Source organism: Zingiber officinale, chromosome 4B (assembly GCF_018446385.1).
Source record: "Zingiber officinale cultivar Zhangliang chromosome 4B, Zo_v1.1, whole genome shotgun sequence".
In the NCBI taxonomy this organism is placed as follows: domain Eukaryota; kingdom Viridiplantae; phylum Streptophyta; class Magnoliopsida; order Zingiberales; family Zingiberaceae; genus Zingiber; species Zingiber officinale.
The window spans coordinates 90,557,940-90,585,299 of NC_055993.1; the positions used below are offsets into that span (position 1 = coordinate 90,557,940).

The 27,360-nt window shown below is 35.4% G+C and overlaps 3 protein-coding genes across 7 annotated transcripts; 2 read left to right on the plus strand and 1 right to left on the minus strand.

The window, feature by feature from the left end:
- Positions 1-11,714: 11,714 nt before the first annotated feature.
- LOC121975472 (zinc finger protein-like 1 homolog) lies at positions 11,715-18,708 on the plus strand. Of its 2 annotated transcripts, XM_042527146.1 has the most exons (10): positions 11,715-11,965; positions 12,472-12,552; positions 13,906-14,023; positions 14,098-14,192; positions 14,954-15,025; positions 15,606-15,732; positions 15,790-15,941; positions 16,090-16,195; positions 17,365-17,536; positions 18,362-18,708. In XM_042527146.1, exons 1-10 carry the CDS (start codon positions 11,942-11,944, stop codon positions 18,447-18,449), a joined length of 1,035 nt encoding a protein of 344 aa, XP_042383080.1. In that variant the 5' UTR covers positions 11,715-11,941; the 3' UTR covers positions 18,450-18,708. The 2 variants fall into 2 exon arrangements, with proteins under 2 accessions (XP_042383080.1, XP_042383079.1); XM_042527145.1 differs by having other exon boundaries at positions 15,606-15,941.
- Positions 18,709-21,094: 2,386 nt separating this feature from the next.
- On the plus strand, positions 21,095-23,081 carry LOC121975474. Of its 4 annotated transcripts, none has more exons than XM_042527151.1 (4): positions 21,095-21,765; positions 21,868-21,985; positions 22,251-22,430; positions 22,515-23,081. In XM_042527151.1, exons 3-4 carry the CDS (start codon positions 22,344-22,346, stop codon positions 22,953-22,955), a joined length of 528 nt encoding a protein of 175 aa, XP_042383085.1. In that variant the 5' UTR covers positions 21,095-21,765; positions 21,868-21,985; positions 22,251-22,343; the 3' UTR covers positions 22,956-23,081. The 4 variants fall into 4 exon arrangements, with proteins under 4 accessions (XP_042383085.1, XP_042383083.1, XP_042383084.1 ...); XM_042527149.1 differs by having other exon boundaries at positions 22,254-22,430; XM_042527150.1 differs by having other exon boundaries at positions 21,095-21,985.
- Positions 23,082-23,118: 37 nt separating this feature from the next.
- LOC121975473 (protein SYM1-like) lies at positions 23,119-26,183 on the minus strand. The gene is made up of 4 exons (XM_042527147.1): positions 25,835-26,183; positions 24,680-24,908; positions 23,548-23,672; positions 23,119-23,473 (listed from the first exon to the last, which is right to left on the minus strand). The coding sequence occupies exons 1-4, from the start codon at positions 26,129-26,131 to the stop codon at positions 23,375-23,377; spliced, it is 750 nt and encodes a 249-aa protein (XP_042383081.1). The 5' UTR covers positions 26,132-26,183; the 3' UTR covers positions 23,119-23,374.
- Positions 26,184-27,360: the final 1,177 nt, after the last annotated feature.

Below are 27,360 nucleotides of genomic sequence, written 5' to 3' on the forward strand. Positions count from 1 at the left end.
AGTCTCCCTGTGTTTAAGATATAGAATGCACACTAATTAAATGAGTTACTGACAACTCACTTAATTAATATCTAGCTACAAGAGTAGTACCACTCAACCTTATCGTCATGTCGGACTAAGTCCACCTACAGGGTTTACATGACAATCCTTATGAGCTTCTCTTGGGGACATTATCAATCTAGATTACTAGGACACAGTTTCATTCTATAATCAACAACACACCATATAAATAATGTCATTTCCCAACTTATCACACCTATTGATTTATCGAACTAAATCATACCCTTTGATAAATTAAAGAAATGAATATTGAGTATATGTGCTTGTTATTATATCATGATTAAGAGCACACACTTCCATAATAACAAAGATCTTATTCTTTTATGTAGTCAATATAAAAAGAAATTTCCTTAAATGGTCCTGCTCAATACATTCAGAGTGTACTAGTATAATTTTATAGTTAAGATAAACTAATACCAAATTACACTACAACTATTCCAATGGTTTGTTCCTTTCCATCTTAGTCATGAGCTACTTTTTGTAATTTATAAGGAACTAATAACATGATCTTCTGTGTGTAACACCACACACCATGTTATCTACAATATAAATTAATTGAACAACTACACTTAGCATATAAATGTAGACATATGACCAATGTGATTCTTTATTTCAAAATAAATATTTGTAAAAAGCTAGGCTTTTAGTATACACTCTAACACCGACGCCTACTATTCCCTTCGCAGGGAACGCGTCCTCACCTACTCCACTCAGGAGAGCATATATGTTGCCAGTCCGATCCTCCAGACCGATTGAAGACAAAGGAGAAAGAAGAAGGTGTTGAAGGCAACATGGTCTGAGTCTTCAGACGAATCCGAATCCGACGAAGAAGAACAAATGAGCTTTCTCACTCTACCGCTACAAGCGAACATCATCGAAACCGAGTCCGAGTTTAAGTCCAAAATCGAGAGTGAATTAGATACTGAGTCCGAGCGAAGCCACGAATCCGTATCCATTTCCGAAGGACCCAAAACCACTGTAAGCACTTTAATTTCTGGTATTAACATAGATAGTCTAGAAAAACTAGTTTCCTACTTATTAAAGAAATTGGCCAAATCTAACATTCGGATCAAATCACTTCTAAAGGAGGTAACAACCCTTAAAGAAGTGACTAGCTCTGAAACCTTGACTGACTCGATTCAGACTGGAACCTCAACTCAAGTCCAAAATCTTGAGGAAGAGAATTCCAATCTGAAAACTCAAGTCAAGGATTTGAAGATAACATTGGAACGGTTTACACTGGGTTCCAAGAATCTTGACTTGATTCTTGAAAAACAGAAAGCCGTATACAATCGATCCGGACTAGGATTTAAAAAAAAAATACCAATCTTATCTATCACTTGTTAATAGACCAAATAGAAATGTAGTCCAAGCATGACTACCTAAGTCTAACTTGGTCAGTCAAGTTGGACTTGGTCAATATTAGGTCCCCAAGGATCTAGTCCATTACCTTGATAGACCATATCGAGGCTATGATCCAGGGGAGCCAATAGAAAAACTATCTGGATAAATAGATAAAATCTCTTGATGATTGCTTATTTTCTTTTCTTTATAATATGCATGTTTAGATTAGGATAGATTAAGGACCTAGGCGTAATTTACACTTGTTTAGTTAAACCTAGGGTTTCAAAAAGGAAATTAAATATATGATTTCTTTGAAAGGCTCTGTCTAGAAGTGGTGAATGATCTCATACCCAAGAAGGTCTATTGCATTCCCACAGCCTGAGAGTCAATCTTTGAAATGTGTATTTAATTGACTAATTGGAAAACCTAAGTCTAACTCAAATGTAAATTAATCCTTAGGCATAATCTAAATTAAAACTTAACCATCTCACAAAACTATATAAGATTCCCTGATTGATAACTTAGAATCGAGTGAGATGGACCCAGGATGAACTTAGTTGAATTTATTTAACCTAAGTTAATTTAATCTAATTAATCAACCTTAATCAATTTAATAAATTTAACTTAATTAATTTTAATCTTCATAATTAATAATTATTTTAAAAATCATAATTAATTTCATAATTATTTTAAAAATATTAATTTCATAATTAATAATTATTTTAAAAATCATAATTTATCTAATAATCATTTTAAAAAATCTTAACTTCATAATTATTTTAAAAATATTATTTTCATAATTATTTTAAAAATCTTAACTTCATAATTATTTTAAAAATCATAATTAATTTAAAAATCATAAAAAATAATTATTTTAAAAATCATAATTAATAATTATTAATTATTTTAAAATCTTAATTAATAATTATTTTAAAAATCATAATTAATTTCATAATTATTTTAAAAATCATAATTAATTTCAAAATCTCAATTTATTTGAAAATTATTTTAAAAATCATAATTAATTTAAAAATCTCAATTAATTTCAAAAATCATAATTAATCGGAAGACGACAAGAATACCGATTCTGATCGACTTCGAAAAACTGAAAAGCACCACGAAGATGTGCTTGACTGGTGGTTGCACCAAATCGAAGTGACCCCTGCTCTGATACCAATTGTTGGATCGAGACGCACTAGGGGGGGTGAACATCGCTCGTGGCTTTCACTTATCGTTTTCGAAAACGTTCGAGTAAAGTAGCGGAAAATAAAACACACACAAAAAGACCCAAGTATTTTTACTTGGTTTGGAGCCTTGGGCGACTCCTACTCCAAGGCCCGCAATCGTTGATCGCTTTCGATGGGCAATCACTATCAATCCGTAAATCTTTTACAATGTTAAAGTACAAATACTGAATAAAGAATTATATTGACAGTACAAACAGATGAAGAAAGTCGTCATCAGTTGTCGGAGTCGTAGAGTGTAGTTGGATCGTTCAGAGCAGTGTACAAGAGCATAGGTTGTTCAGTTTTCGTTCTTCTCGAAGCTGCTTCCCGATGCTCTTTTATAGCCTCTGCAGGACTGATCCAGATCCTCAAAGCTCGGGATCAGGTTTGACCTGAAGTGGATCGATCGACCGATCCCCACATTCGATCGACCGATCAGATGATCTCCTCCTCATCGGATCCGCTCGCTCTGCTTTGATCTGGTCAAGTCCTATCCTTGGTTCGATCGACCGCCAAGGTTCGGTCGACCGATCAGATGACCTCCTCATCCGATCCGATCCCCCCGGCTTCGATCTGGTCAACTCCCATCCTTGGTTCGGTCGACTGCTCCCCAGGTTCGGTTGATCGATCCCTCGACTGAACTCACTCTGCCATCTGAAAATCTGGTCCTTTTGTGATGCGGTTCGGTCGACCAATCAGGTCGTTCGGTCGACCGATCATGGCTAAGTTTGACCCTGCAGAAATGTTAGTTTCTTGCAAACCAGAGTTAGATAAATATCAACTAAAACAAATAAGTTGATAGCTTTCGGGCTGCCCGGTTCTGACTTCGGATTTCCGACCGGAAACCCTAGGTCGAACCGACGCCTACTGTTCCCTTCGCGAGGAACGCGTTCTCACCTACTCCACTCAGGAGAGCATACCTGTTGTCAGTCCGGTCCTCTAGACCGACTGTACTTTCTGCCTAGGGTTACCACCCCCTAGGACCTAGGGTTACTACCCCTAGGGTTTTCTGCCCCTAGGACCTAAGGTTACCCCCCCTTAGGATTTCCACCACCTAGGGTTACCACCCCCTAGTACCTAAGGTTGCAGCCCCTTAGGATTTTCCTTCACCTAGGATTACAACCCCCTAGGACCTAAGGTTACCACCCCTTAGGGTTTCCCACTACCTAGGGTTACCATCCCCTAGGACTTAGGGTTACCACCCCCTAGGACCTAGGGTTACCACCCCCTAGGGTTTTCCACCTGCCTAACCGCAGTTAGGACTTTCCTGCAACCTCATTCACACATATTAGATAATAAACCAATTTAACTTGAACCCTTTGACATAATCAAAACACTGGTTCGATCGTCGGATGCTTCCCGCACCAACAGCAGGAGGGTTCGTCTGCAGTACAATACATATTAAAGATGAACGACTACATAATGCATTTAGCATCACTCGATTTTACAATGGATCATGAGTTAAGTATTGACTTAATTCTAAATAGTTTATCGAAAAGTCATTCATAATTTGCGATGAACTATCAGATGAACAATTTGGAATCGACCATCCCTGAGATGATAAATATGCTTAAGACAGTAGAGCCTTTTGTTAAGGGTGAATAGAAAACTGTGATGTTAGTAGACTCCTCTAAGAAAGGTTTTAAGAGAAAGCCAAAATATCAGGCTAAAGGGAAGAGCAAAAAGGCTAAGACAGTAGAACCGACACAAAAGAGCTGATGCCATCATTGTGGCAAGATAGGACACTAGTGAAGAAACTGCAAGATCTATCTTGAGTCTATGAAGAAGAAAAAGGCATCCGATGCTCCATCCTCTTCAGGTATTTTTGTAATTGATTGTCATGCTATTTTCTCAGACACTTGGATATTGGATACGGGGTGTGACTTACATATATGTAATAACATACAGGGGTTAAGGAATAGCAGAAGACTCGTCAAGGGAGAAACAAGTCTGCGAGTTGAGAATGGAGCAAAGGTTGATGTAGTTGCCATCAGAACATACTTGTTAAAGCTTCCTAGTGGACTTGTCTTAGAACTAGATAATTGTTATTTTATTCCAGCATTAATAAAGAACATTATTTCTATTTCTTGCTTAAATAGAAAAAGTTTCCATTTAACTTTTAGTAACAATTGTTGTTATATAACCTTACATGACGTTCTTTATGGCACTGGAACATTATGCAATGACATCTATGTGTTAGATATATCTAGTGACGTACTCAATATCGAAAAGAGCAATAAATGTGACCGAATAGATAATCAATTAACCTTGTACTTGTGGCATTGTTGCCTTGGCCATATAAGCAAGAAACGCATGTCCGGTTGCAAAAGCTTATAGTTCTCGAATCATTTGAATTAGATACATTTTATATATGTGATTCATGTTTAAAAGGTAAGATGCAAAGTTACTTTTTTCTCGAATGGGTGAACGAGTTGATGAGTTATTTGGGCTCATACATACCAATGTATGTGGACTAATGACAACTTATACATTATGAGGTTATAGCTACTTCATTACTTTCATTGATGATCACTCTTGTTATGGGTATGTGTATCTAATGAAACACAAGTCTGAAGCCTTTGAAAAGTTTAGAGAATTCAGAAGTGAAGTAGAGAAACAACTTGGTAAAAATATTAAGATACTTTGATCTGATTAAGGTGGTGAATATTTAAGCCAAGAGTTTCTAGATTATCTAAGGGATAATGGTATATTGTCTCAGTGGACTCTGCCTTATACACCACAACATAATGGTGTATCGAAAAGGCATAATCAAACCTTGTTAGACATGGTTAGATCAATGATGGATCGTGCATATCTTCCCAAGACCTTTTGGGGTTATGCACTCATGACAGCTATTTACTTGCTAAACAGAGTTCCGACGAAGGCAATCTCAACTACTCCATATGAGGTATGGACTAGTAAGAAATCCCTCATATCTTATTTAAAGATATGAGAATGTCCTGCTTATGTGAAGAGGACTATATCAGACAAGTTGGGCGCTAAGTCTGATAAGTGTTTATTTATTGGATACCCTAAGGAAACTAAGGGTTACCAATTCTATCACCCCTTGGAATAAAAAGTGTTTATTTCAAGGCATGCTACCTTCCTAGAGAAAGAATTTCTCTTATACAGGAAGCAAGTGGGAGTATGGTTGAACTTAATGAAGTTCAAGGGAATCTAATAAACACTAATAAGATGCCTAGTCAAGAACCACAATCGATTATAACACAACATTCTCATAGATCAGGTAGGACGCATAATATTCCTGAGAGATATGGATCTCTTGTAAGAGAATCGAATGATGCGTTACTCATTAAGGATGAGAAACCTACTGATTATGAAGAGGCTTTGAATAGTTCAGAAAAGGACAAGTGACTTATAGTCATGAAGTCGAAAATATATTCCATGTACGAAAACCAAGTTTGGAACTTCGTGGACCCACCTGAAGGCATTATGCCTATAGGGTACAAATAGATTTTCAAGAAGAAACCCGACATGAATGGTAATATTATTACCTACAAGGCAAGGTTGGTGGCGAAAGACTATCGTTAAAGGCAAGACATTGACTATGATGGAACTTTCTCATTTGTGGTCATACTTAAATCCATTCGGATACTCCTGACCATATCAACTCATCATGATTATGAGATATGATAGATAAATGTAAAAACAGCTTTCCTTAATGGAAATATGCTCGAGGATGTATACATGACACAACCCGAAGGCTTCACATCTATCAACAAGAATAAAGTATACAAGGTGGTTCATTTATGGACTAAAGAAAGCATCCAGGAGTTGGAATATCCGTTTTGATAAGGTGATCAAACAGTTTGATTTCTCACAAAATTTAGACGAACCTTGTGTGTATCAAAAGGTTAGTGGGAGTGTAGTCGTATTCCTAATATTATATGTTGATGACATATTGCTTCTAGAAAAATGATGTGCCAGTTCTACAGTCAGTTAAAGTTTGGTAGCCCAATACATTCTCTATGAAAGACATGAGAGAAGCAACTTACATCCTCAGGATGAAAATCTATAGAGATAGATCGAAAAGGTTGCTTGGTCTTTCACAGTCAACATATATAGACAGAATGCTAAAACGGTTTAGCATGTCTGAATCCAAGAAAAGTTTCATACCTATGAGGCATGGAATTCACCTTTCAAAGTCTATGTGCTCACGCACAGAAGACAAGAGGATTTGCATGGATAAGATATCTTATGCATCCGTAATAGGATCTATCATGTATGTTATGTTATGTACAAGACTCGATGTATCATATGCTCTAAGTGTTATGAGTAGATACTAATCTAATCCAGGAATAGATCATTGGGTGGTTGTCAAGATGATCCTTAAGTACTTAAGAAGAACTAAGGATATGTTCTTGGTTTATGGAGATGGTGATATGACCATACGCGGATATACATATGCTAGTTTTAAAACGGACAAGGATGACTTCAAGTCCCAGTCTGGATTTATATTCATATTAAATGGAGGCGCAGTTAGTTAGAAAAGTTCCAAGTAAGACACTATTACAAATTCTACTTGTGAGGTTGAATACATTGCAGATTCGGAAGCAGCAAAGGAAGCGATTTGGATCAAGAAGTTTGTTACTAAACTTGGAGTGGTTCCATTCATTGTTGAAGCATTACCTGTTTACTGTGACAACACTGGAGCCATTGCACAAGTAAAGGAATCAAGGTCTCATCAGCGATCAAAATATGTGCTTCGTCATTATCATCTGATCAGGGAGATCATTAATAGGAAAGAAATACAACTCGAGAAAATTCTCACTGAAAGAAATCTAGCAGATCCTTTGACAAAGACTCTACTACAAAGCAAGTTTGAGAGTCATGTCTATTCTTACGGTTTAGGACACCATGGCGATTGACTTTAGAATGAGTGGGAGTGTTAGAATTTGAGGGATGTTCTAACGCAATCGCCTTACCATTTTTTTTATATATATTTGATCAGTATAGATTCACTATTTGAGTGCATATTATATGTTTGATTGTCTTAAACTCATTTACTGAATGTCTGTAATAATTCATAGCATGAGAGAATTTGTGATTGTATCACAACTAGTGATTATCTCTACATGTGCAATTATGAATATATTAAAATTTCCCTAGTCGTCGAATTGATGCATTCAGATATCATCAATTCTGTAAGACTAGCATGAGTTATACTCCTTGGTTCGGCCAAGTAGCTGTTTTCTCACTGGCTGGAAACATTGGAATGTCGAGAGTTAAACGTGGATGATGGTTATGGTAACTAGTTCATTAGAGTGACTCGCTGTAAGACTTCATATGGTTCTCTACATATATATATAGATATGTCTGTGAAGTTCTTACTGCAGCACGAGTGCAAGTTTCCTTCGACTTGAGGTATATAAGTCATCTTGGTATAGAGATTTATACTTTAACATCTTAAGCAAGCATCTCATTGAGATGTAGACCTGGGATGATTGGGTATAAGTTAAAGTGTCCAAAGGTGTTTGGATAGCCCACAGAGGATTCACCGCTTCTTGTGAGGAGACCTATACCCTATGGCCACTTGTTAGGATTATTACTCAAAGTCTTTGGCCAAAACATCACATGTTAAGAGTATGAGACTCTACACATGTACGAGTAATTTGAACCCACATAACAAGGAAGTATTACTTAGACTAGGTGTGACGTAGTTAGCTTAGTGGGGACAAGACACATAGACCATGTCCTGAACCAAGTGGGTATAAGATGAGTGAAAGGAACGAGGCACAACTCACTATAACTGCTGAAGGGTTTAGAATTAATTATAAGATCGACTATGATTTTTTGGCTAATTAGGGATCATGATGTACTATTAGGTGTCATTCATGATCGTTCTATAATTAAGTAGTTAATTATGGATGACCAAGATAAACCGGGAACCTATTGGGTCACACACACTAACGAGTCTCTAAAAGACGTAAAACAAGTTAAAGAATAGGATTCTTAGATCAAGACATAAATGTTTGGTTGGACCATACATAAGACAAATATGGAAATATCTGTCGTAATAGAAGCACAGATGGGTCACATCTTTTATGGAAAAGTTGAAACATATTTGGTTTAATCATGAATTAGTCATGAATCAACTTAGTTTAGTTGTGAACCAAACCAAGGGGTTAATAGGCTAATTTTTTTATTAAGGGATAATGAGTTTGATTTGTGCTTTCTAATCTAACTTATTAATGAGAGCTCTATATTGATATGGTTGAGAGAAGATTATACACATGAGATCATTAATTGGCTTGTAAGGTTTTTTGGAAAATCTTAACTCAATTTCTCTTCTCCTCTCTCTCTCGCCTCTCTCTTTGCCGCCTCTAACAAGGGGAAGCCCTTCCCCTTGTTGTTGTGACCACCACAAGTAAGAAATCTCTTCCTTGTGTGCTTCTCTTCCTCTTCCTCTTGATCACTCTTCTTCGCTCATGGCTAGTAACTTCCAAAGGAGAGGCTTGTACTCAAGGAGTTGTTTTGAGAAGCTCGGCGTGGATACGAATAGAGGTAAGGTTCAACAACATCGCTACGGTTGATACTCTTCTCGTTATAGGTCATCCGTAAGGTACACCTAGCGTAAATTTACTTTTTGTAAAAATTTAATTATGTGATCATGTTTAACATGTTGTATCTTTGTATACTGTGGTGCGTGTGATATAATAATTTAGGAATTATTATTGTTTTATTTTTCGCTGCGCATGTTTAGGAAACGTATTTTAGCACACAACGCATCAGGCATACCTTAATACTAAGGTGGACTAGCGCCTATAGTCCCACTAGGACTCATTCTCACTGGACTTGTCCTAACTGAATCTCTCCTCCAATTGCTTATCTCAACTTACCATATATCGACTTACATGACTGTTTGATCTCTTGACTCACTAGGTCTTCTTGCTAGATGTCTCACCTAAACTTCAGCCAGTTGTCAGGTCCTATAAACCCAATTAGACTTCCTATTAGATATCAGGTCATCTCTTCACCTATCTGGGCTTCCTTCCAGTTATCAAATCCTTCCGACCTAACTAGACTTTAAGCTAGTATCAGGTCCTCTAGACTCGTCAAATCCTTTATCATGCACACTCGGTAAAATATTAGATCACACATAATTTAACTTTAACTTTTTGTTATATATTAAAATCTAAGTTGGATTATTAGTGCTAACTGCACCAACACTTTCTTCACTTCAAATTTGTTTTAAATGATTTCAAAAATATGAAGAAACGTTTGTGTTTTATTTAGTTTGGAGAGATTGAAGTCTATTGATGATGATGGTCTCTTAGACTCATATGTCAATCTTCGAGGTTCTTTAACATATATGGGCACTCTGATGTTGTTGGATCTTATTTATATCTAGAACTAAAGTTGTTAATACACTCATTACCAAGAGAATAAAAAAGAACGATTGATGTGTTGAATTATTTGAAAAAAATGGATGTTTGTTATCCAAATGCTTATATCATTTATCGAATTTTATTGATTATACCAGTTATAGTTACATTTGCTGAAATGAGTTTTTTCAAGTTGAAATTGATCAAAACTTATCTCCGATCAACTATGTCGCAAGAAAGACTAAATGACTTGGCTATGTTAACCATCGAAAAAAAGTGATTGAGAAAGTTGATTATGCAAACTTAATCAATATTTCCGCTTCTAAAATTGCGATGTGAGCAATATTCAAGTGACTATATACTCGTTCAGAACATGAATTTTATATTTTGTTTGGATCGTCTTGACTTTATTAGTATCTGCTTATGACATATTATTTTGAATGATATATTTTGTCTATATTTTATTTCTAGAATTCATGTTACAAATACTGTTATATTTATGTTAATTGAAAATTATATGAATATCAAGCTTGGAAAGCACCATTTTTGGTGTTCGCCTCAGGCCCCAAAATCACGTCTAACATTGGTAGCAACTATAATCTATAGTTGCTACAACTATGTAGTAGCTACTACAATTGTATAGTAGCTATGGTTTCATATTTGCTACAATATGAAAAAAAAATTAAGATTAAAATTATTCGTAGTCTTTAAAAAGGATTTAAATGATATTTTTAGAGCTGAAATCAGTCTAGTGTGGATTTCAACTAATAACTAATTATAGATTTCTAAACGAGTTTCGATGTGATATATTACTTGTTTCGTGGTTCCACCTGAGTTAAAATTTATGATCTCTCAAAGTTTAAGTTTAATATTCACGTTGTAGCAGCTATCAAATAGCTACAAATTCATAACTACTACAGCTAAGTTGTCATGTAGTTGTAGTAACTATGATTTCGAAGATGCTACAATTAAGTTGTCATGTAGTTGTAGCTATAATGTGAATGTTAAATCCTAAATTTTGATAGACTATAACTTTTGATTCGGATTTAATCATGAGACGCACAATATAACAAATTGAAGCTTATTCAGAGATCTATAGTAGCACCCATAATGCCGCATTTTCAGATTCAAAAAATATTGTTTAAAGCTTTTCGGAGGGTCCAAATAATTATAGTCTTAATTTTTTCCTCATGTTATAGTAACTACAAAATTATAACTACTACAATAGTATGACAATTTCCTTTTGTAGTTGCTATAATTGTGTAGCAACTACGAGATGCTACAATGAATCTCATGTTCAAGATGTAAGTGAAAATATATAAGAGAGATAATAATGGAAATAATATAGTAAAATATAATTGAGTCATTCTATACAGCAATGGGATATCTTTTGATAAAAAAAATAAATCAAAATAATTCTAAAAATAAGGGATGGGCTTTTAATTGTTGTCCTTCGTTTTAGTGCTCTTTTTAGTAAAAAAATCACTAAAACGTTCAACTTTAGATAATAAATTATTAGATTTAGAAATATGTATAATCTTGAAATTTGATTGTCAAAGAATTGAACACGTATCTCTTTTAAAATTAAATATAAATTTTAAGTTTTCTTATTTATATTATTTAAGATATAATTATCATTAACTTGAATAATTGTTATAAATATATATAATTTTCTATAATAAACAAATATACATTACATGGACATTTATAACGGCCCGTCCGCTTCCCCGTTATGTCGGAACCGGTTTAGTCACAATTCCTCTTTGCAACTTAATTCATTTCATTTCCGAATTCCGAGCACGTATGAAATCTGTTCTCCTGGATTCGGCGTTATAATTCAATTCCAGATCTCGCCATTGTTCGGCTTCGTGTAGCTTTTCCTAGATCGCTTTGATCTCGAGGCTTCATTCGTTCATTTTTCACTCCGTTTTCTCGCCGGTACTTCCTGGATCTTCGATCTATGAGATGGTTGTCTGCAAATGTCGCAAGGTACTTTTGGATCCGATTTCACTGCTATGGAGTTGTTATTACGGCGTAGTTATGTTAATTTGTGTTCAAAAGACGTTTTTCCGGCCATTTGGCCGTTCAAAATCGTGTCCGGAACTTCGAAGCTATCGCCTTTGGGCTTTGACACTTTGCAAAATTGAAAGCAAAACAATTTGGCATATTTCTGTTTCAATATTTGGTCAATTGGTTGTGTTCAGAGTTTGATTAAATTTCCCCTTTTGCCTCGATTTGTTTGCTTTCCAATGACGAGGAAAGGTAATATTGGTAGGGCATCGGTTTCTAGCTTATATTTTGTGGCTAAATATTCATTATGAGAGGAGATTATTGAAAATCTGATCAATGAATACGTTCCTATTGATGTCATTTCAGACTTCCGTTAACAGAGAGCTCCATTTATTCTCGAAGGAGAACTACTGTTGTGTATTTGTTTTTTTTTTTTTTTTGTGTGCGGTGGAGTTTTCTTGAACTAATGGATCTTTGGTTTGCAGGCAACTAGGCTTTATTGCTTTGTCCATAAAGCTCCAGTCTGTGGAGAATGCATATGTTTCTCAGAACATCAAATCTGTGTGGTACTCATCTAAATTTTTGTGATCTGAGTTAATTTTTCCCCTGTAGCTGAACATTTGTGGTAAAAGAGTTCTCGTGCAACTTGCTGATCTTAGCTTCTAGTTGATTTGGAGTCTAGTGCAATTACAACTCTTGCCATTGTTTATAATTTGAGGCACTCTGATGTGCTGTTCAACTAAGTTTTAACTAATAAACTCAGAAAACCAGTTCTTCCACATGGCCAGTTTGACTCGGAGTCTTTTATTTTTTTACATAGATAGACTTGACACAAAAACCTAGAGGTAAGTGGACATATAAAGGTTCTTATTTAATGTTGCAAGTCAGTCACAAAGATATCCCTGTTTTTCTACTCATCGTTCAACAAAACCTTCTCATTTCAAATAGATGATGATTTGGTTCCAGAATAGTGAGTTTCCTTCTTCCGATATTCTGAGTTAAGGTTGCTGCTTTGTATCTGTGTCAAGATATTTATAACTTGATATTATGATTGTAAGCCATAAGTTCCAGTACATTGATTTGACACTTAACTGTTTCCAAGGAGTAGGTTTCTTTCTTCAATCATGATTCACTTACATGTGATGGAAAACCCATGGTTGGATCTAGGCCCTTTGACTTTAATTACATGTGCAGTTTCTTAACAAGGGCAGCAAGTTTTAGAAGAAGATAAGGATGTATTCAAATACTTTAACACCTTGATATTAACCCCTGTTGTTTGCGCTGTTGGACTTTAAGTAGCACACACATTATGATGATGATCACTAACAATGTTGGTTTTGTTCAATAATTCAGATATATTGGTTTGCATATTACTCTTGTGGTTTGGCTTTTTTTTTTCCCGTTGACTATGATGATTTTCATTTTTATGTTTGATGAGGGATGTTGGAAATTTCTCAGAAACAATTTTACTAGAGTTATAGAAGACAATTAAATTGAAACCATTTATGATTATATTACCCGCTTTGTCCAGTTATAATTAAGGATCAGTTTTCCTCCACCTTTTCATTTTTCATTTACATGAATTTCTTGTATGTTCTTAATTGTTTGAAAATTCACCGTGTCACTTGTAATGATGTACTTTGTGTTAATTATGAACAATACTCATGATTATCTTCAATTGGTTTTTTCCTCAATTCTCCATCTTTTGAGTCAGGGTTGTAGTTTACATTGCAATTGTCCATGTAGAAAGAATCTTCTGGTAACTTTTGCCATGCTCTTTTCCTTCTTACTAATTAACAAACATATATCCAGGTTAGTGAGATTGTAATTAATGTAATTCAAGTGTGATCACCTGACTTTTCCTGAATATTTAGGTGAAGAAGTATTCTGACCACTTCACTTGATTTTTTAATTTTCAGGTGAAAAAGTACTCTGATTGGGTCATTGATGGGGAATATGATTGGCCACCGACATGCTCTTTCTGCAGTGCTACATTAGAAGAAGGAAAGGATCAAACTACAAGATTGGGTTGCTTGCGTAAGTTGCTTATATGTCTATTTATTCTTGCAAACTGAAATTGCTTATTACTTTTTGTATTTTTTAAAATTCAGATCTTATGCACACAAGTTGCTTGGTCTCACATATTAAGAGCTTCCCACCTCAAACTGCACCTGCAGGATATGTTTGTCCTACATGTTCTACCCCTGTAAGTTATACTAGCAAACCTTTCATCAAATGTTTTTTGGTTGCATAATCAGTTAGCAATTAGGGGTTAAGATTTGATACATTACTTTTATGTCAAAAGACCAAAATTATATGATGCCTGATGGTTAAATCTATTTATCCATGCAATTGTCCTTAAAGAACTTAAGTACTATTTTGGGCTTTATTTTGGTGTACATATGGAGTTTTTTTTTCTTTCTTTCAATTTCAATGGATTTTCTCAATACAACTACAGGCCATTGTACACTATTTATTATGGTTCTCAAATTTTGATCAAATTAGCAAGGGAAATTATGGGAAGAAAGCAGAATGACCGAATCCTTATAACTTACTAGAGTAGAAAGGTCATAAAGTAGTTCGAAGATACTGGTTCAATAAAATATTTTCTGATGAAACGCATATGTAAAGTTTCCACACATCGGATACATGGCAGACCACATTGAATATTTTCATGTGTCATGAGTTAATTTATATAGGATTTTCCTTGTCTTTTCTTTTGTATTACTTGCAAAAGACTGAAATAATTTATTACTTACACAGTTACACTTACCTTTATATATGCTTATTACTGGTAATTCTAAATGTTGTTGCTATTTATTTTGATTAAACTCAAGTCATATAAATGATTCCTTGGGCTCAGTCACTGAAGTAAAAATTATATGGGATTGCATGTTTTGTTGAGAAATTTGTCCTAGAAATGGTGATGAGTTTTTTCATGTCTCAATTAATAACACTTTGTTGTAGATATGGCCCCCTGTAAGTATCAAAGATACAGGATCTCACTTGCATTCAAAGCTTAAGGAAGCAATAATTCAGGTAAAGCCTGCTTGCTTATAAATCCATACTGTTATATTCTGGTAGTTTGTATTATTAATCTTATCACATAAAAGTTTCATACTTTAAGATATGATACCTGTTTATATTGGTGTTTTATCATCCATCAGTTTCTTGTTATGTCTTTTAAATCCAGTAGGTCTATTTCAGATTGAACTATGAAGCTGTTGTTATGTGCTATTTGAGGTGTTGTCTTGTTGTTGATTTTGTAAGCTACCTACTAGGTTTTAAAAAAATTACACATGAAATTAGAGAATTAGCAAGGACAATGTAAGACTTAGTTTAGCTTAGACTTTGGTTCAGGTGAACTCAGTCAGCTTGTGTAATGTATCTCTAGAAGATAGAAACTGGAAGTTACTTGTTTCTCATCATAAGTACCATATATCCATCCCTCTACAAACTATGACTCAGTTAAAGATGTTTGAGATTTAATTGCACTGATTGCTTTTTATTCATTCTCCTTGGATGTTTTTATTTCCTTTAAATATCCTCCAGACAGAATAATGAAGTTGAAGCTCTTTGAATTGTTAAACATTTACTATATTCTGTCTAACTTATGCAGAGTGACCTGGAGAAAAATGTATTTGGAAATCATGTAGTTTCTTCTACTGCATCAGAGCACCGAGTTCCTCCTGCTTTTACTTCTGATCCATTGGTTCGCATATCTGTGGCTGAAGAGAAAGACAAAGGTAGAACAGCTTCAGTTAATTCTGATAAAGATTCAAGACCAACAATATCTTTACCAGTCACAGATGACAAGTACTTTGATGAATTATATAACACGAGTGTTGGAGCTGGTTCTTCCAAGGTTACAGAATCTGAGATTATTGAAGTTGATGGTCCTAATGCTTTAGAAAACCAATTGATGAAAGATCAGGAACCCATTCTTATAAAAACTGTGAGTTTGATGAACCTAGGTCTTACTTGAAAGCAATAAACTTTTGTATAGGACATTCAATGATATATATTTGACATTTCTATCATCCAATGTCTTACAAAGTGCCACAGTGATCTTAACAGTTTGCTAAATTGTGTCGCTTGTGCAGCCAGGGGCCACTACAAGGAAGCCAACTTACAATGAGAAGAAGTATTCTGAAACATCATACCATGCAGATGATGAAGATGGAACAAACAAAAAGTACACAAGACGAGGTAAGATGATGAAGCCCCTACCTTTGTGTCTACATTGAGTTCTCTGAAGGTTTGTGATTCTATTATATCTGTGAATTTGACTGTTAAGCATACAGTCAATTCCTATTGTATATTTGGTTTCATGAATAAACAAAACTCATGGGTTTGTAAGTGTATTTTCTTGGTGCATTGTCCGTTTTGCAAGGAAAGATGGGCCAATAGTCTGCCTTGTATTTGATGTATGGTTACATACAAGGGTATACAGGTATCTCTTAGCTATCTACAAGGTGAAACATGGTGACTCAGGAGTTGCATGTCCTGAGTCACCAGAAGGGGATTGTCTGACAGGGTTAAGCCAATCCAAGGTCTGTTTGGGCAAGCAGCTTCAATTGTAATCCTATTTTCATTCACTCCCAGTGCTCCAAATCAATCCAAAGCTCCTATCTTCAGACCACAGGCCAGATTGTCTCTAAGTCAACACTTTTGGCTTGTTGAATATTCACTCACTAGATTATTTACATCTGGAAATATGGTAAAAATGGACCTTAGTGATTTCCTAACAATATAGTTTACCATGGAGTTTGCAATTGTTCAACCTTTTTTTTTTGTCAAAAGGCTGACAGATATACCCGTCCTTTACTGAAAAAATGTAACTTTTTACACCCTCACTTCCAATCCTCCATCTGGGAATCTGGATGTAGGCTTAGATAATTAGCAAACACATCTAGTAATGCACCACTAGCCTTTCTCCTCAAAGCTTCCTTCGCTAACCTATCTGCAATATAGTTTTCATCTCTTACAGTGTGCTTGAAACCTTTTTTTCACTCCTTGCTCCAAATCTCTTTATCGCCAGGACTCTGGTTTCCACAAGTCTGTGTGGAACTTCCCAACCTCTAATACAACTTATGCTTCTCCACCGTCTACTTATGTTGCAACTATTCCGATTTTGAATATCTATCAATTAGTTTCCCAACAAAAAATAATGAGAAGTTGCTTCTTTTGGTTGAAAATATTGTATGTAATGATCTATGGAGTTGGTTCGCTGATGGTGTTCAGTCAATATGGTAACCCTTAATCTCAATCTATTGTCTGGATGTTTGAGATTGGCGTGGATTGTTTAAGTAGCGACCTTCTACAAGCCAATGGCAATTTAAATTAATTCACATCTCACTGACTTTTACTAGCTGCAGGTCCCTTTCGCAACAAGTTTCTGAGGATGTTGCTGCCTTTCTGGTCAAATGCACTGCCTACTCTACCAGTAACTGCTCCAACATCACGCAGTGGTGTACATGACGGAAAAGTGCGCCATCAAAAATCTTCAAGGATGGACCCTAGGAAAATATTACTCATCATGGCAATCATGTAATTCCTCCACCACCTGCCCTTGCTTATATGGTTTATTGATTATTCCAATTACAATACCGTCATCTCAATAATAGAAATCTTCTCTTGATAAAAATATGCATGCAACGTGCAGGACTTGTATTTATGTGAAAATTAAAGGAAACAATTTCTCTCCAGGAAATCTGATTTAATGATTTAACAAGTTTTGCATTTGCTAGATAAGAAGATTAAAAGGACTTATTATATCTGTTGAGAAGCAACTAGGCAATTACTTGATTGCCTTTCGAATTTTAGATACATAGAGGCTGTTCTAAGTGCTTGTCCTTCAATAGATTTCGTTCCAATCTGAAAATTTATTACATCTTAAGTAATATTGTATCTACTTGAGTGATGAGAAGAGAAGAAATAAAGGAAGAGTGGTGAGTGAGGAGGGGAGAAATTTAAGGAGAGGATAGCGGTTTCCTTTATTTTGTCTATTTGCAAAATTAACCCTTTGATTTTGTCATTCTCAAGATCTGCAGGGCTAAAACAGTTTGTTCAATGCTTCATTTTTTTTTTTTTTTGCTCTTCTCCTTTCTTCCATCCACTTTTGCACTAGATCAAAAGTGGGGAAATTTGCTTCAAATGGCTCTTATCTACACTTTTGCATTTTCTTCCAAGTAGACAAGGGAATCGACTACTTTCACTGCTAATTGTGCTACCTTCTCAATTAGACACAACATAAAGGTTAATATTTCTTTTAATATGGTTTATAAATAGCCTCATGCGTAATTAAGATGACAGAAACTGCAAAGTGGAAATCTATTCCTACAAGCTTATTGGAAGATGTTTTCTTGTGAGCAGGGCATGCATGGCAACAATGGGAATATTGTACTACAGATTGGCGCAGAGCAGTCTAGACGAAAACACACCAGAAGATGAGCTCCAGTAGCTACCGTCTTTCCTTCTTCATCGGCGATTTCTATCAGGGTTCTTTATAGTTTGTCCAATGCCAACTTGTCATTAAAATTCTTCCCATTGCTGTCATGAATTCTCGAGGCACAAGAGGCATACAGAAAGAGAGTGTTGTTGAGTATTTTTTTTTTCTTTTAAAAAAAACAAGTGTTGTCGATGTATTAACTGCAGAAAATGTTACCTCATATACTTGTCTCATAAATCATGTTCAACAAAGACATCTTTCTATTCCCTTCTTTGATGAATGTGCACAAAACAAGTTCATGGCTCTTTTTCTTAGTATGTTGTAGAGCACTGTGTGGTCATTTAGCTGAATCTTCTACTTCAGTAGATTTCCTCTAGTATTCAACTTGTCAATTCTCTCAATGGAATCAGCTGACTGAATCACCACTGCATCTATGCGGAAGACGGCAACCTGAAGGTCTAGGTATAATCAAGTTGTATTCCTTTAGTCGACTGAATCAAGACGCGAAACGGAAGGAAGGTCGGCACAATTCGCAGGGTGCCAACGGTTCCATCCAAAAGGCTCCATCAAATGTTGTGGAGAATGGACATGGTTCCGTACGCGGGAAAGGGACGACAAATAATGTAAGTGAGATAGCGACTCGCGGATCCGTGGAAGAAGCACCACCTCAACTCAACCACGATATTTGATGCGGATTGCAAGAAGATCTATTCGGATCCAAATGCGGCATGTTTGGTGGAGGCAGAATCTATCAAAAATTTATCCTCTGTTTCGTCCCTTAATGAATCCTACGACGTGGCACGCACCATCCACACGCACACACGAGAAGATAAGAAGTGATGCTGTCACCTCATATTTTGTTAACGTCCATCGTTTACAAAACCATGAGTAGGCGGGTAAATAAATTAGTGGATAAATTTGATGTTAGATTTAGTAAGAATTTATTTATATTTGTTTAATATATATAAGATTAATTAAATAAATAAATTTAAATAATTTGTTAAATTAAATAAAAAAGTTTAAATATATATATATATATATATATATGTTCAGTTTGTTAATGTTCATGAACAATGTTTATGAACAATATTCGTGAACAATATTCACGAATCATATTTATTAATAAAACTCTTATTAATAAATAATAAAATAAATAAATAAATTTGAATTATCAAACTTAATAATTAATCAAACAACTAAACACTTCAAACAATCAAACAAGTTTAATTGAAAGCTTGATAATATCTAAACGAACCAAATTCGAACCATGCTCAAGCTAATTTTGAATTGAGAGCTCGATAACATCTAAACGAACCAAGCTCAAGTCAAGTTTCAAACAAACTCAAGTTCATAAAAAATAAACCAAATCAAACTTGAACAATCATTTCAAAAATTTGATTCATTTTAAACTCGACTCGGTTTGACTTAGCTCGATTACATTATCAAATAAGTTTAAACATCTCAAACCCCGGCTTGACTAATTTATATCCATACTTATAAGTGTCTTATTTCCAATTGAAATTAAATGAACATCCATTTAATATAAACAGTCAAATTATTCAGTGGTATAGACATTAACAATTAGTTTCTATAATAGTGTTGCGGATAGCATTTATACGTTGGGAAAAACTATTCGATGGTTTTTACAATAACATTAAATCTAGAAGTATTTTCAAGATAAAATGACGTCCATTTAACTTTTTTTAGAAAAAGCTATTTCTTTGATATTTCTTTTAATTTATAACGCCTTTTTTATTTGTATCCATTTTATAATGAATCAAATTTAAGTCTAAGTTATTTTTACTTTTTTTTTAATATATATCTTGAGCACTTAAGAGTTTATCTAGATAGGTACATCCACATGTAAAGAACAACCAATAAACTACATTTAATTATTTGGCCTCTAAATTTTTATATTATTTGATTCGAGTAGCACAAAGTGGTTTTCGCAAGGCGTTTGGTGGAATGAACACCAAGACCACCAAATTCTACAACCAAAAAATAAAAAATAAAATAAATAATAATAATAATAAACAAATAAAATAAATAAAAAATAAATATTATTATTATTATTATTATTATTAAGAAAACATATTTGAAAGGTGCTTTGAAAAAATAGTAAATTAGAAAAAAATCTCTAATCATAATTTTAACGTAATCCCCATATTAAAAAAAATAATATTTCTATATTCTACACATAAAATTTTATTTACTTCAATTCTCTCATACAAATATCGTTACCTAATTACCTCTCAGATTTTTTAAGTACAAAAAGTCAAAAAAAAAAATATAATTCTTCTTAAATTTAGTACTTTAAATTAAAATCGAATATATTTTCTATTAAAATTATCCTTTTTATATTTTAAATATAAAAATCTAAAAATAAATATAATTCTCTAAATTTAAAAGAAATTATATGTATTTTAAAACTTTTTATATTTAAAAATATCAAAGATAATTTTATAAATAAGTGTGACTAGGGAGTGGAAACGTGCCAGAGGCTTTATTAATGGACTCTTATCTGGTTATAGCAAAGCCGATCGAAACTGGAAAAGTGAAGCTTTTTTACCGGATGAAGCCATCAGCATCAACCTTTGGCTTCATAATTCCTATATCGAACAATATTCATAAATGGGATGGGGCTCGTCGATCTGTCTCGGCGGATACTGCACCAACATTTGTATTAGTGGTGGTGGAGCCGCCCCCACGTACGGCTGCGCCACCCTTCGCCGGCAGCGCGTGCGCCCATGTCTATCCTCTCTCCTCTCTCCCGGACGTCCATGTGCATCGATGATAATGGAGATAAGAAGAAAAAAGACAGGGAATTGCGATAAATGAATCCTTGTCGTTTCCAAGAACTTCTTGCTGGTATTTGGATCTTCCCTGGTTCATGGTCCCTTTCAGTTTCAACTCTGCAAAATCCTGCTGCTCATGTTTGAAATTATGCCCGATGACTTTGTACCTCGGGAACACAGAGTTAATCGAGGGCCTCATCATCTCCATGCTCATGTTTTGTTCTCTTTTCAAACCATTGGGATCAATCTCGAAACCTCGTTGAGAAATTCTCTGTATGACTGCAATATTTTAAGTGCGAAACTGTGTCAGTTCTATCGCCCAGCCAATAATGCGCAACTCCCCATGTGATAATATCCAATGGATACATCATGAACTCAGTCAACTTTGTCACTGTTAACTTTAAACCCATAAATATGAATCTTAACCATAAATATGAGTTCTGCAGTTTCCCTTTAAATTATTGATCTGTTATCTTTCCCTGGCACTGTCGGAGGCATGTTTTCCCTGCAGACTAGACATGTACCTGGCCAAGGTATTGAGATTCGTTTGCCATGCTTTGGGAGAGTCAAGTCTATTTAAATATTCCAGTGGGAGCCTCCGTAGGGAGTCTTAAACCTTCCATCTGCCTTGCCAGATCGATCGTTCCAAGCAAATTGCGGCTTCAAGTTGTGTGAGAGAGACTGAGGATATAATTTCACTTCTCCATGTTCTGCTAAGGTTGCTGAGGAAGGTGGCTCATAAAAAGAACTCAGGTGAGGGTTCCTTGTCCCAATTTTGCATGGAGGTTTTTGAGTTCTTCAGATGGGTTCTTCATGTAAATCTGCTACAAATAGAAGAGTTAATTATGGGGAGAAATCGATATTACACAAAAAGGGGAAGATCTTGCTGTTTTTTTTTTTGTTGAAGTCAAGTCAATTTCAGAAACTATCATTTACTTCTCAAAAAACTGAAGATGAACTTAATTTCTTAGAATTTGTTGTAGTTCTTGAGGATACACTCACCTTGACTGTGCGTCAGCAGTTTTTTACGGAGGTGTTGATCCTTGTTTGAGATCATTTCTTGGGAGAATTAGCCAAGAATCACAGGAAGAACTATTCTCACATTGCGTAAATGGAAGGATTCCTCAATCAGCATGGCGAAGAATACATATCAGTGAAGAAGGTGATGTTGAAACAGGAAGAAACTTTCAGGCACCAGGTAGGACTTGCTTCCTCTTCTGATCTGATCATCCATGAAGTTGATGTAAGGTTTGGTAATTTTTGGATTCCTCACATTATCCAGGTCCAGGAACTTCATCGCGTGTACCAAATTCAGAAATTGTTGATGAAAGAAGCACAACCAAACCGCAAACCCTCGAAACAAACAAATCAAACTAACTCAGACAAGTGCACACCTGAGCACTCTGATGAACTGAAAGTTGATGCTGATGAAGAGGGTGACTTGGAGCTGACACTTGCCACCGGAAGTAGAACTCAATGGAAGAAGAAAAGTGCTTCATACATTTCAGACTCGGGATCAGGTTTTTCTTCAACCTCAGGCGACTCAGCAGGTAGGAGGCAGACAAAGAGTGTCTGGCCTCTGACACATGATTCTATAAGATTCATAGAAAGGAAGAATACAGGTTTGAAGATTGAGAAAATGAAACAGGATGAACTGAAGCAGCCTTCTTGGCTCTTCCTCTGCAATAAGCAACATAGCATGGTAGCTTCTTTAGGATTGTAATGAAAACATGAAACATATTCGATCTGTAACGTCCTCATTCAAAAACCTTACAATTCATTCTACAATGCAGAAAAAGGTTGGAGTTCTGTAAACGCAAAGCATGCAGAAGTTAGCATTCTCTGAAGATTCAGTCTTGTGCATGTTTTGTTCAAAATGCAAGTACTAAAAAGACCTTATACTAAGATCTAAGAATACCTTCATTATCGTTGGATCACACTCAAAACTTATTGACCATCATTTTAAGAACATTTGAACTTACAAATAAATCTTTTGCAGGCCTTTGCCCGAGTTTCTCCAAAGAAAATGGCAAGTCTCGTACAAACTTAAAATTTAAGAAGCTAAACTATGCAGTTCGTTGTAACTTAACAATGTCGTGAAATTCAGAAGGAACTGAATGCTAAGACAGTGATGGGGAATTGTCACATAGCCAAGATTGTCTCAGTGGTTGCCTTCTCCAAGCTTGCCATGTATGTCATATAGACGGTCCAAACAAAGGTGAATAAATTGCTCACGAGTGGCTAACAAGAAATAATGGAAATGGTTAATCACTAAACAGCTAACAATAATGTCCATAACAATCTTTTTGAAATACCTGCAGACGAATAGGGATGAATTTGAAGGTGATAAAGTCACATATAGGCCAGTACATGATGCCACTCTTTAGCGCGGGAAGCATGTCTCTATTTAGCCTGGCAAAGATTTCTTCAACAGTTTCACCTAACAATGACGATAACAGATTGTATTAGTTATAGAAGAAATGAATGCTGCTAACCTACATAAGAACAATTGAAATGTATCTAGTAAACAGTAGTTTTGTTTAGATGTACAACTTTTCGCAAAAAGCAAGTATTAGAAAACAGAAAGGCCAAGGGATCATAAGAGTAAAGTTATCCACTTCCAAATTGCTAACTGTAACTTTAGTTAGCTTGATGGCTGCCACCCAAAGTACTAGGAGAGAAGGTCTAAATGTTGAAGGATTACTTCGATCTTTACTCAGTCTTTCCAGTTTACCTGGCCAAATAGAGTTGTGCCCTCAATCTTGATAAGCACTATACTTGAAGAAGTATATCTCTAGATAATGCAAGGAGAAGACTGAATTTTACTGGGAAAAAAATGGCAAGTGGTTTTACCGGATGCACCATTGAGGTAAATTGCAATAGATTTTAACATAAAATAAAATAGAGTTTCTTGGAAATGATCCAAACTGTAAGCAAAATTAGGTAAAATATGATTACATTTAGCGTGTTGTTGCGAAACACCAACAAAGCCGGTTAGTCAATACAATAAAATCGATGCTAATAAATACTAAAAGGATTACATACACCATGTTTAAGGCCTTGAGGTAGAACTTCATACAGATTCGAACTTGAACGGTTACAATCTTATGTGAGCTTTTAAGCATGTGTTTGTTCTGCCTCAAACTAAAAGTGTGTCAAACTCATTTAGTTTTGTAAATAACCAAAATGTTAAATCCAATTTATTTATCAATATAAGTGAATCAAGCTTCGGCTTGACTCGTTCAAACCAAATCAAGATCATTTCAAGCTTATATCTTGTGGTTGGAATTTTGAAATCAATAATCAGTTACCTAGTTAGAAGGGACAATTAGAAAAGTGTATGTAATGACGCCAATTATCTATCATTTTGAATAATGCAACATCTCCCATATTGATCACAACGTAGATTCATTTACTAATGTAGTTCCTGGAAAGAATGTACACTACCTTGTAGTGCTGCATTTAGTGAGAAGAAGACTCCGGTTATTATAGGCCCATATATAGTTTGTCCAAGTGCCATCTTTTTGAAAGTAGTTAAAATATCATGTTTGGGAAGAATTCTGGAAACGAAATTGAACCAAAAATGCAAAGACGGTCCCGAAATGAGCATCCCATAGCCAGCCATTCTTATGATTCTTACAAAATCAAGATTCTTGAATGAGGAGGATGAAATTATCTGTTAACAATGCAGAAAAACTAGATGCCATTAACATCCAATCTAGAATTATCGATTCCAAAATAATACATGGAATCAAATTTGAAAGACAGTGGATAAGGTCAGATGCTGGAAAATCTATGTGATAACTACTGAAAAGAAAATATCATTCAATTACAGAAGAAATAGAAATCAACAGTGCAAGTACAAATTGATCCAAGGAAGAATGCATTCAGATTTACTCCGCTTAATATATGTAATGACTTCCATTTCATTATGAATTCTAAACTCAATTTTCTTCTGAATTGAACAATGAATATTAATCCCACAAATGAAAAACACAAACATAAAATGAACATCTAATTTTTCACAACAAGAGATATTGATGAAGATAGCATCAACAGGATATACAATGTAGTTACTTTAGTCTTATGAGATATTCGTGTGCTTCTTAGGGGAAAAGAAAATTTTGCGATACATACAACCATATGATATAAGTCAAAACGTTGGGCAATTGGAAAACAAACATATGAGACACAAATACATACAACCATATGAGACACACAAGTTGTTTACGCACTACGACTAGAAACTGCAGCATGCATGAAAGGACTTTCAAAAACAATTATCAGTCATCAACCTTTCAAGCCTGTTGTCTGGTCTTTTTGGATGTTACAAATAGCAAAAGCGAGAAGATTAAGCATATGATAACTAACATTACCATATTTCAAAAAGGTTAATGATTTTCAAAGTCGTGCATGAACTCTAAAAACCTGGTTTACAAATAGTTGAATCGAAACTAAACCATAAAAAGTGAAGTTCTATCAGACTCACCATCCTCTCAAACAGGAAATCAGTTGTGGATTCCAATAGATAAAGATACGACCAAACTCTCGACAAATTCAGCGGAAAGAAAGGATTTTTAATCGATGAGAAATAACAGGAACCTGAGAGAAGAGGTCAGCGGCAACGGTGGTAGCCGCCGCGGTGAGGCTTTTCGTAAGTATAGGGCGGGCTGAGAGGACGCCGAGGTACCAATTTACGAACCCACTCCGGGCCCAAGAAGAAGACGCAAAAAAGGCTGCCGAAGATAAGGCTGGTGCCAGGTGGTGGGGGCGGACGTAGGCTCTGGCGCGCGTCGACGGGGACTGCGGTAGCTCGCCGCGGAGCGGAAAAGCTCGAAAACGGCTGAGGGGGGGATTGGGCACTCCGAAGCAGACATGTCGAAGGACGCCGCCGCTCATTTCTAGCGCCGGCGATTGAGGGAGAGGATACGGACGGTATGAGGTTCGGCGCGCCATCAAACTTCAGCGGGGTGAGAAAAGTAACTACAAATGGACGCCGCAGATCTAGGGCTGCAAACGAGCCAACCGCAGATCCGCCGCAATGTCGGGAATTTTTCACTTTGATCTCAAAAGTTTTGAGGTAATTTGAAATTCCGATACCAAATCCCATACAAAAAGGGGTAGATCCTCTAGTAAAAAAAAATTAGGGGATGAATCATTTATAGTTATAGTCAGATCGTGGTTGTGATCTGATCATAATTAGTTACGATCTCTTTTTGAGTTCATCGTCTCTCCTAGATTATAATTTAAGTCGGGGCGGGTGATCGGAAGCCGTTTGGAGACCACCAGCAATGGGCAAGTGGTCAGGTAGTCTGTCGTCGAGCGGGGTGCGATTCCTGAGTGGCATTCAATCATCTGCCCCAACCCAAATTATAACCTGAGGGACGGTGAACCTAGAAAGGATTGTAATTAATTACGATAGGATCGTAGCCACGATCCGACTGACCACGATTTGACTGATCACGATCCGACTACAATTATAAATGGTCCATCTCCTGATTCGTATTTTCATGACCAAAAGATCTAGATGAAAAAAATGTAAGGATTAAAAATAAACTGGTCGAAGTGGCGCCCAATTTTATTAAAATCATCAAAATAATATCCTTTAAATCATCAAAGAATATTATTTCTATTTTTGATTAAAAGAACACCTCCACCTAGGCCTCCCTTGTTAAATGATATAGTTATTCTCTTGTTTCTATATATATATATATACATATATATATTATTTTTGTTACGTAAAGAGGGGGTAACACTTCTCAACCTCTAAAGCGGAAGAATAGGAAGAGAGAAAGAGATGCGGAGTAACAAGATAAAGAAGCACAAAAGGAGAGCAAGGACGAGAAAAGAGAAGAGGAAGAAGAAGAATTACCGTGGTTTGGCGACGTGCCTATTCCATAAAAACGGGCGAAGCTTTATTATAATTATTTCTACACAAGAGAATCACATTACATAATTCTTGTGATTGTTATTGTACAATAGGTTTACAATGATCCATATAAATAATGTATAAACCCTAGACTCGGTAAAATCATAACAGAATTTTATTATGAAAAATTATAACAGAATTCTGTTATGAAAAACCATAACAGAATTCTATTATATAAAATCGTAACATAATTTTATTA

Excerpts from the sequence above, each read along its gene's own strand:
- LOC121975473 (XM_042527147.1), bottom strand. The coding sequence starts at position 26,131 with ATGAGCGGCGGCGTCCTTCGACATGTCTGCTTCGGAGTGCCCAATCCC. Across the intron at positions 24,909-25,834 it reads CCGCTGACCTCTTCTCTCAG|ATAATTTCATCCTCCTCATT; the intron begins GTTCCTGTTATT and ends CATTGTTAACAG. Across the intron at positions 23,673-24,679 it reads ACTAAATGCAGCACTACAAG|GTGAAACTGTTGAAGAAATC; the intron begins GTAGTGTACATT and ends CGTCATTGTTAG.
- LOC121975472 (XM_042527145.1), top strand. The coding sequence starts at position 11,942 with ATGGTTGTCTGCAAATGTCGCAAG. Across the intron at positions 14,024-14,097 it reads TACAAGATTGGGTTGCTTGC|ATCTTATGCACACAAGTTGC; the intron begins GTAAGTTGCTTA and ends TTTAAAATTCAG. Across the intron at positions 16,196-17,364 it reads CAAAAAGTACACAAGACGAG|GTCCCTTTCGCAACAAGTTT; the intron begins GTAAGATGATGA and ends TACTAGCTGCAG.
- LOC121975474 (XM_042527150.1), top strand. The coding sequence starts at position 22,344 with ATGGAAGGATTCCTCAATCAGCATGGCGAAGAATACATATCAGTGAAG. Across the intron at positions 22,431-22,514 it reads AAGAAACTTTCAGGCACCAG|GTCCAGGAACTTCATCGCGT; the intron begins GTAGGACTTGCT and ends CACATTATCCAG.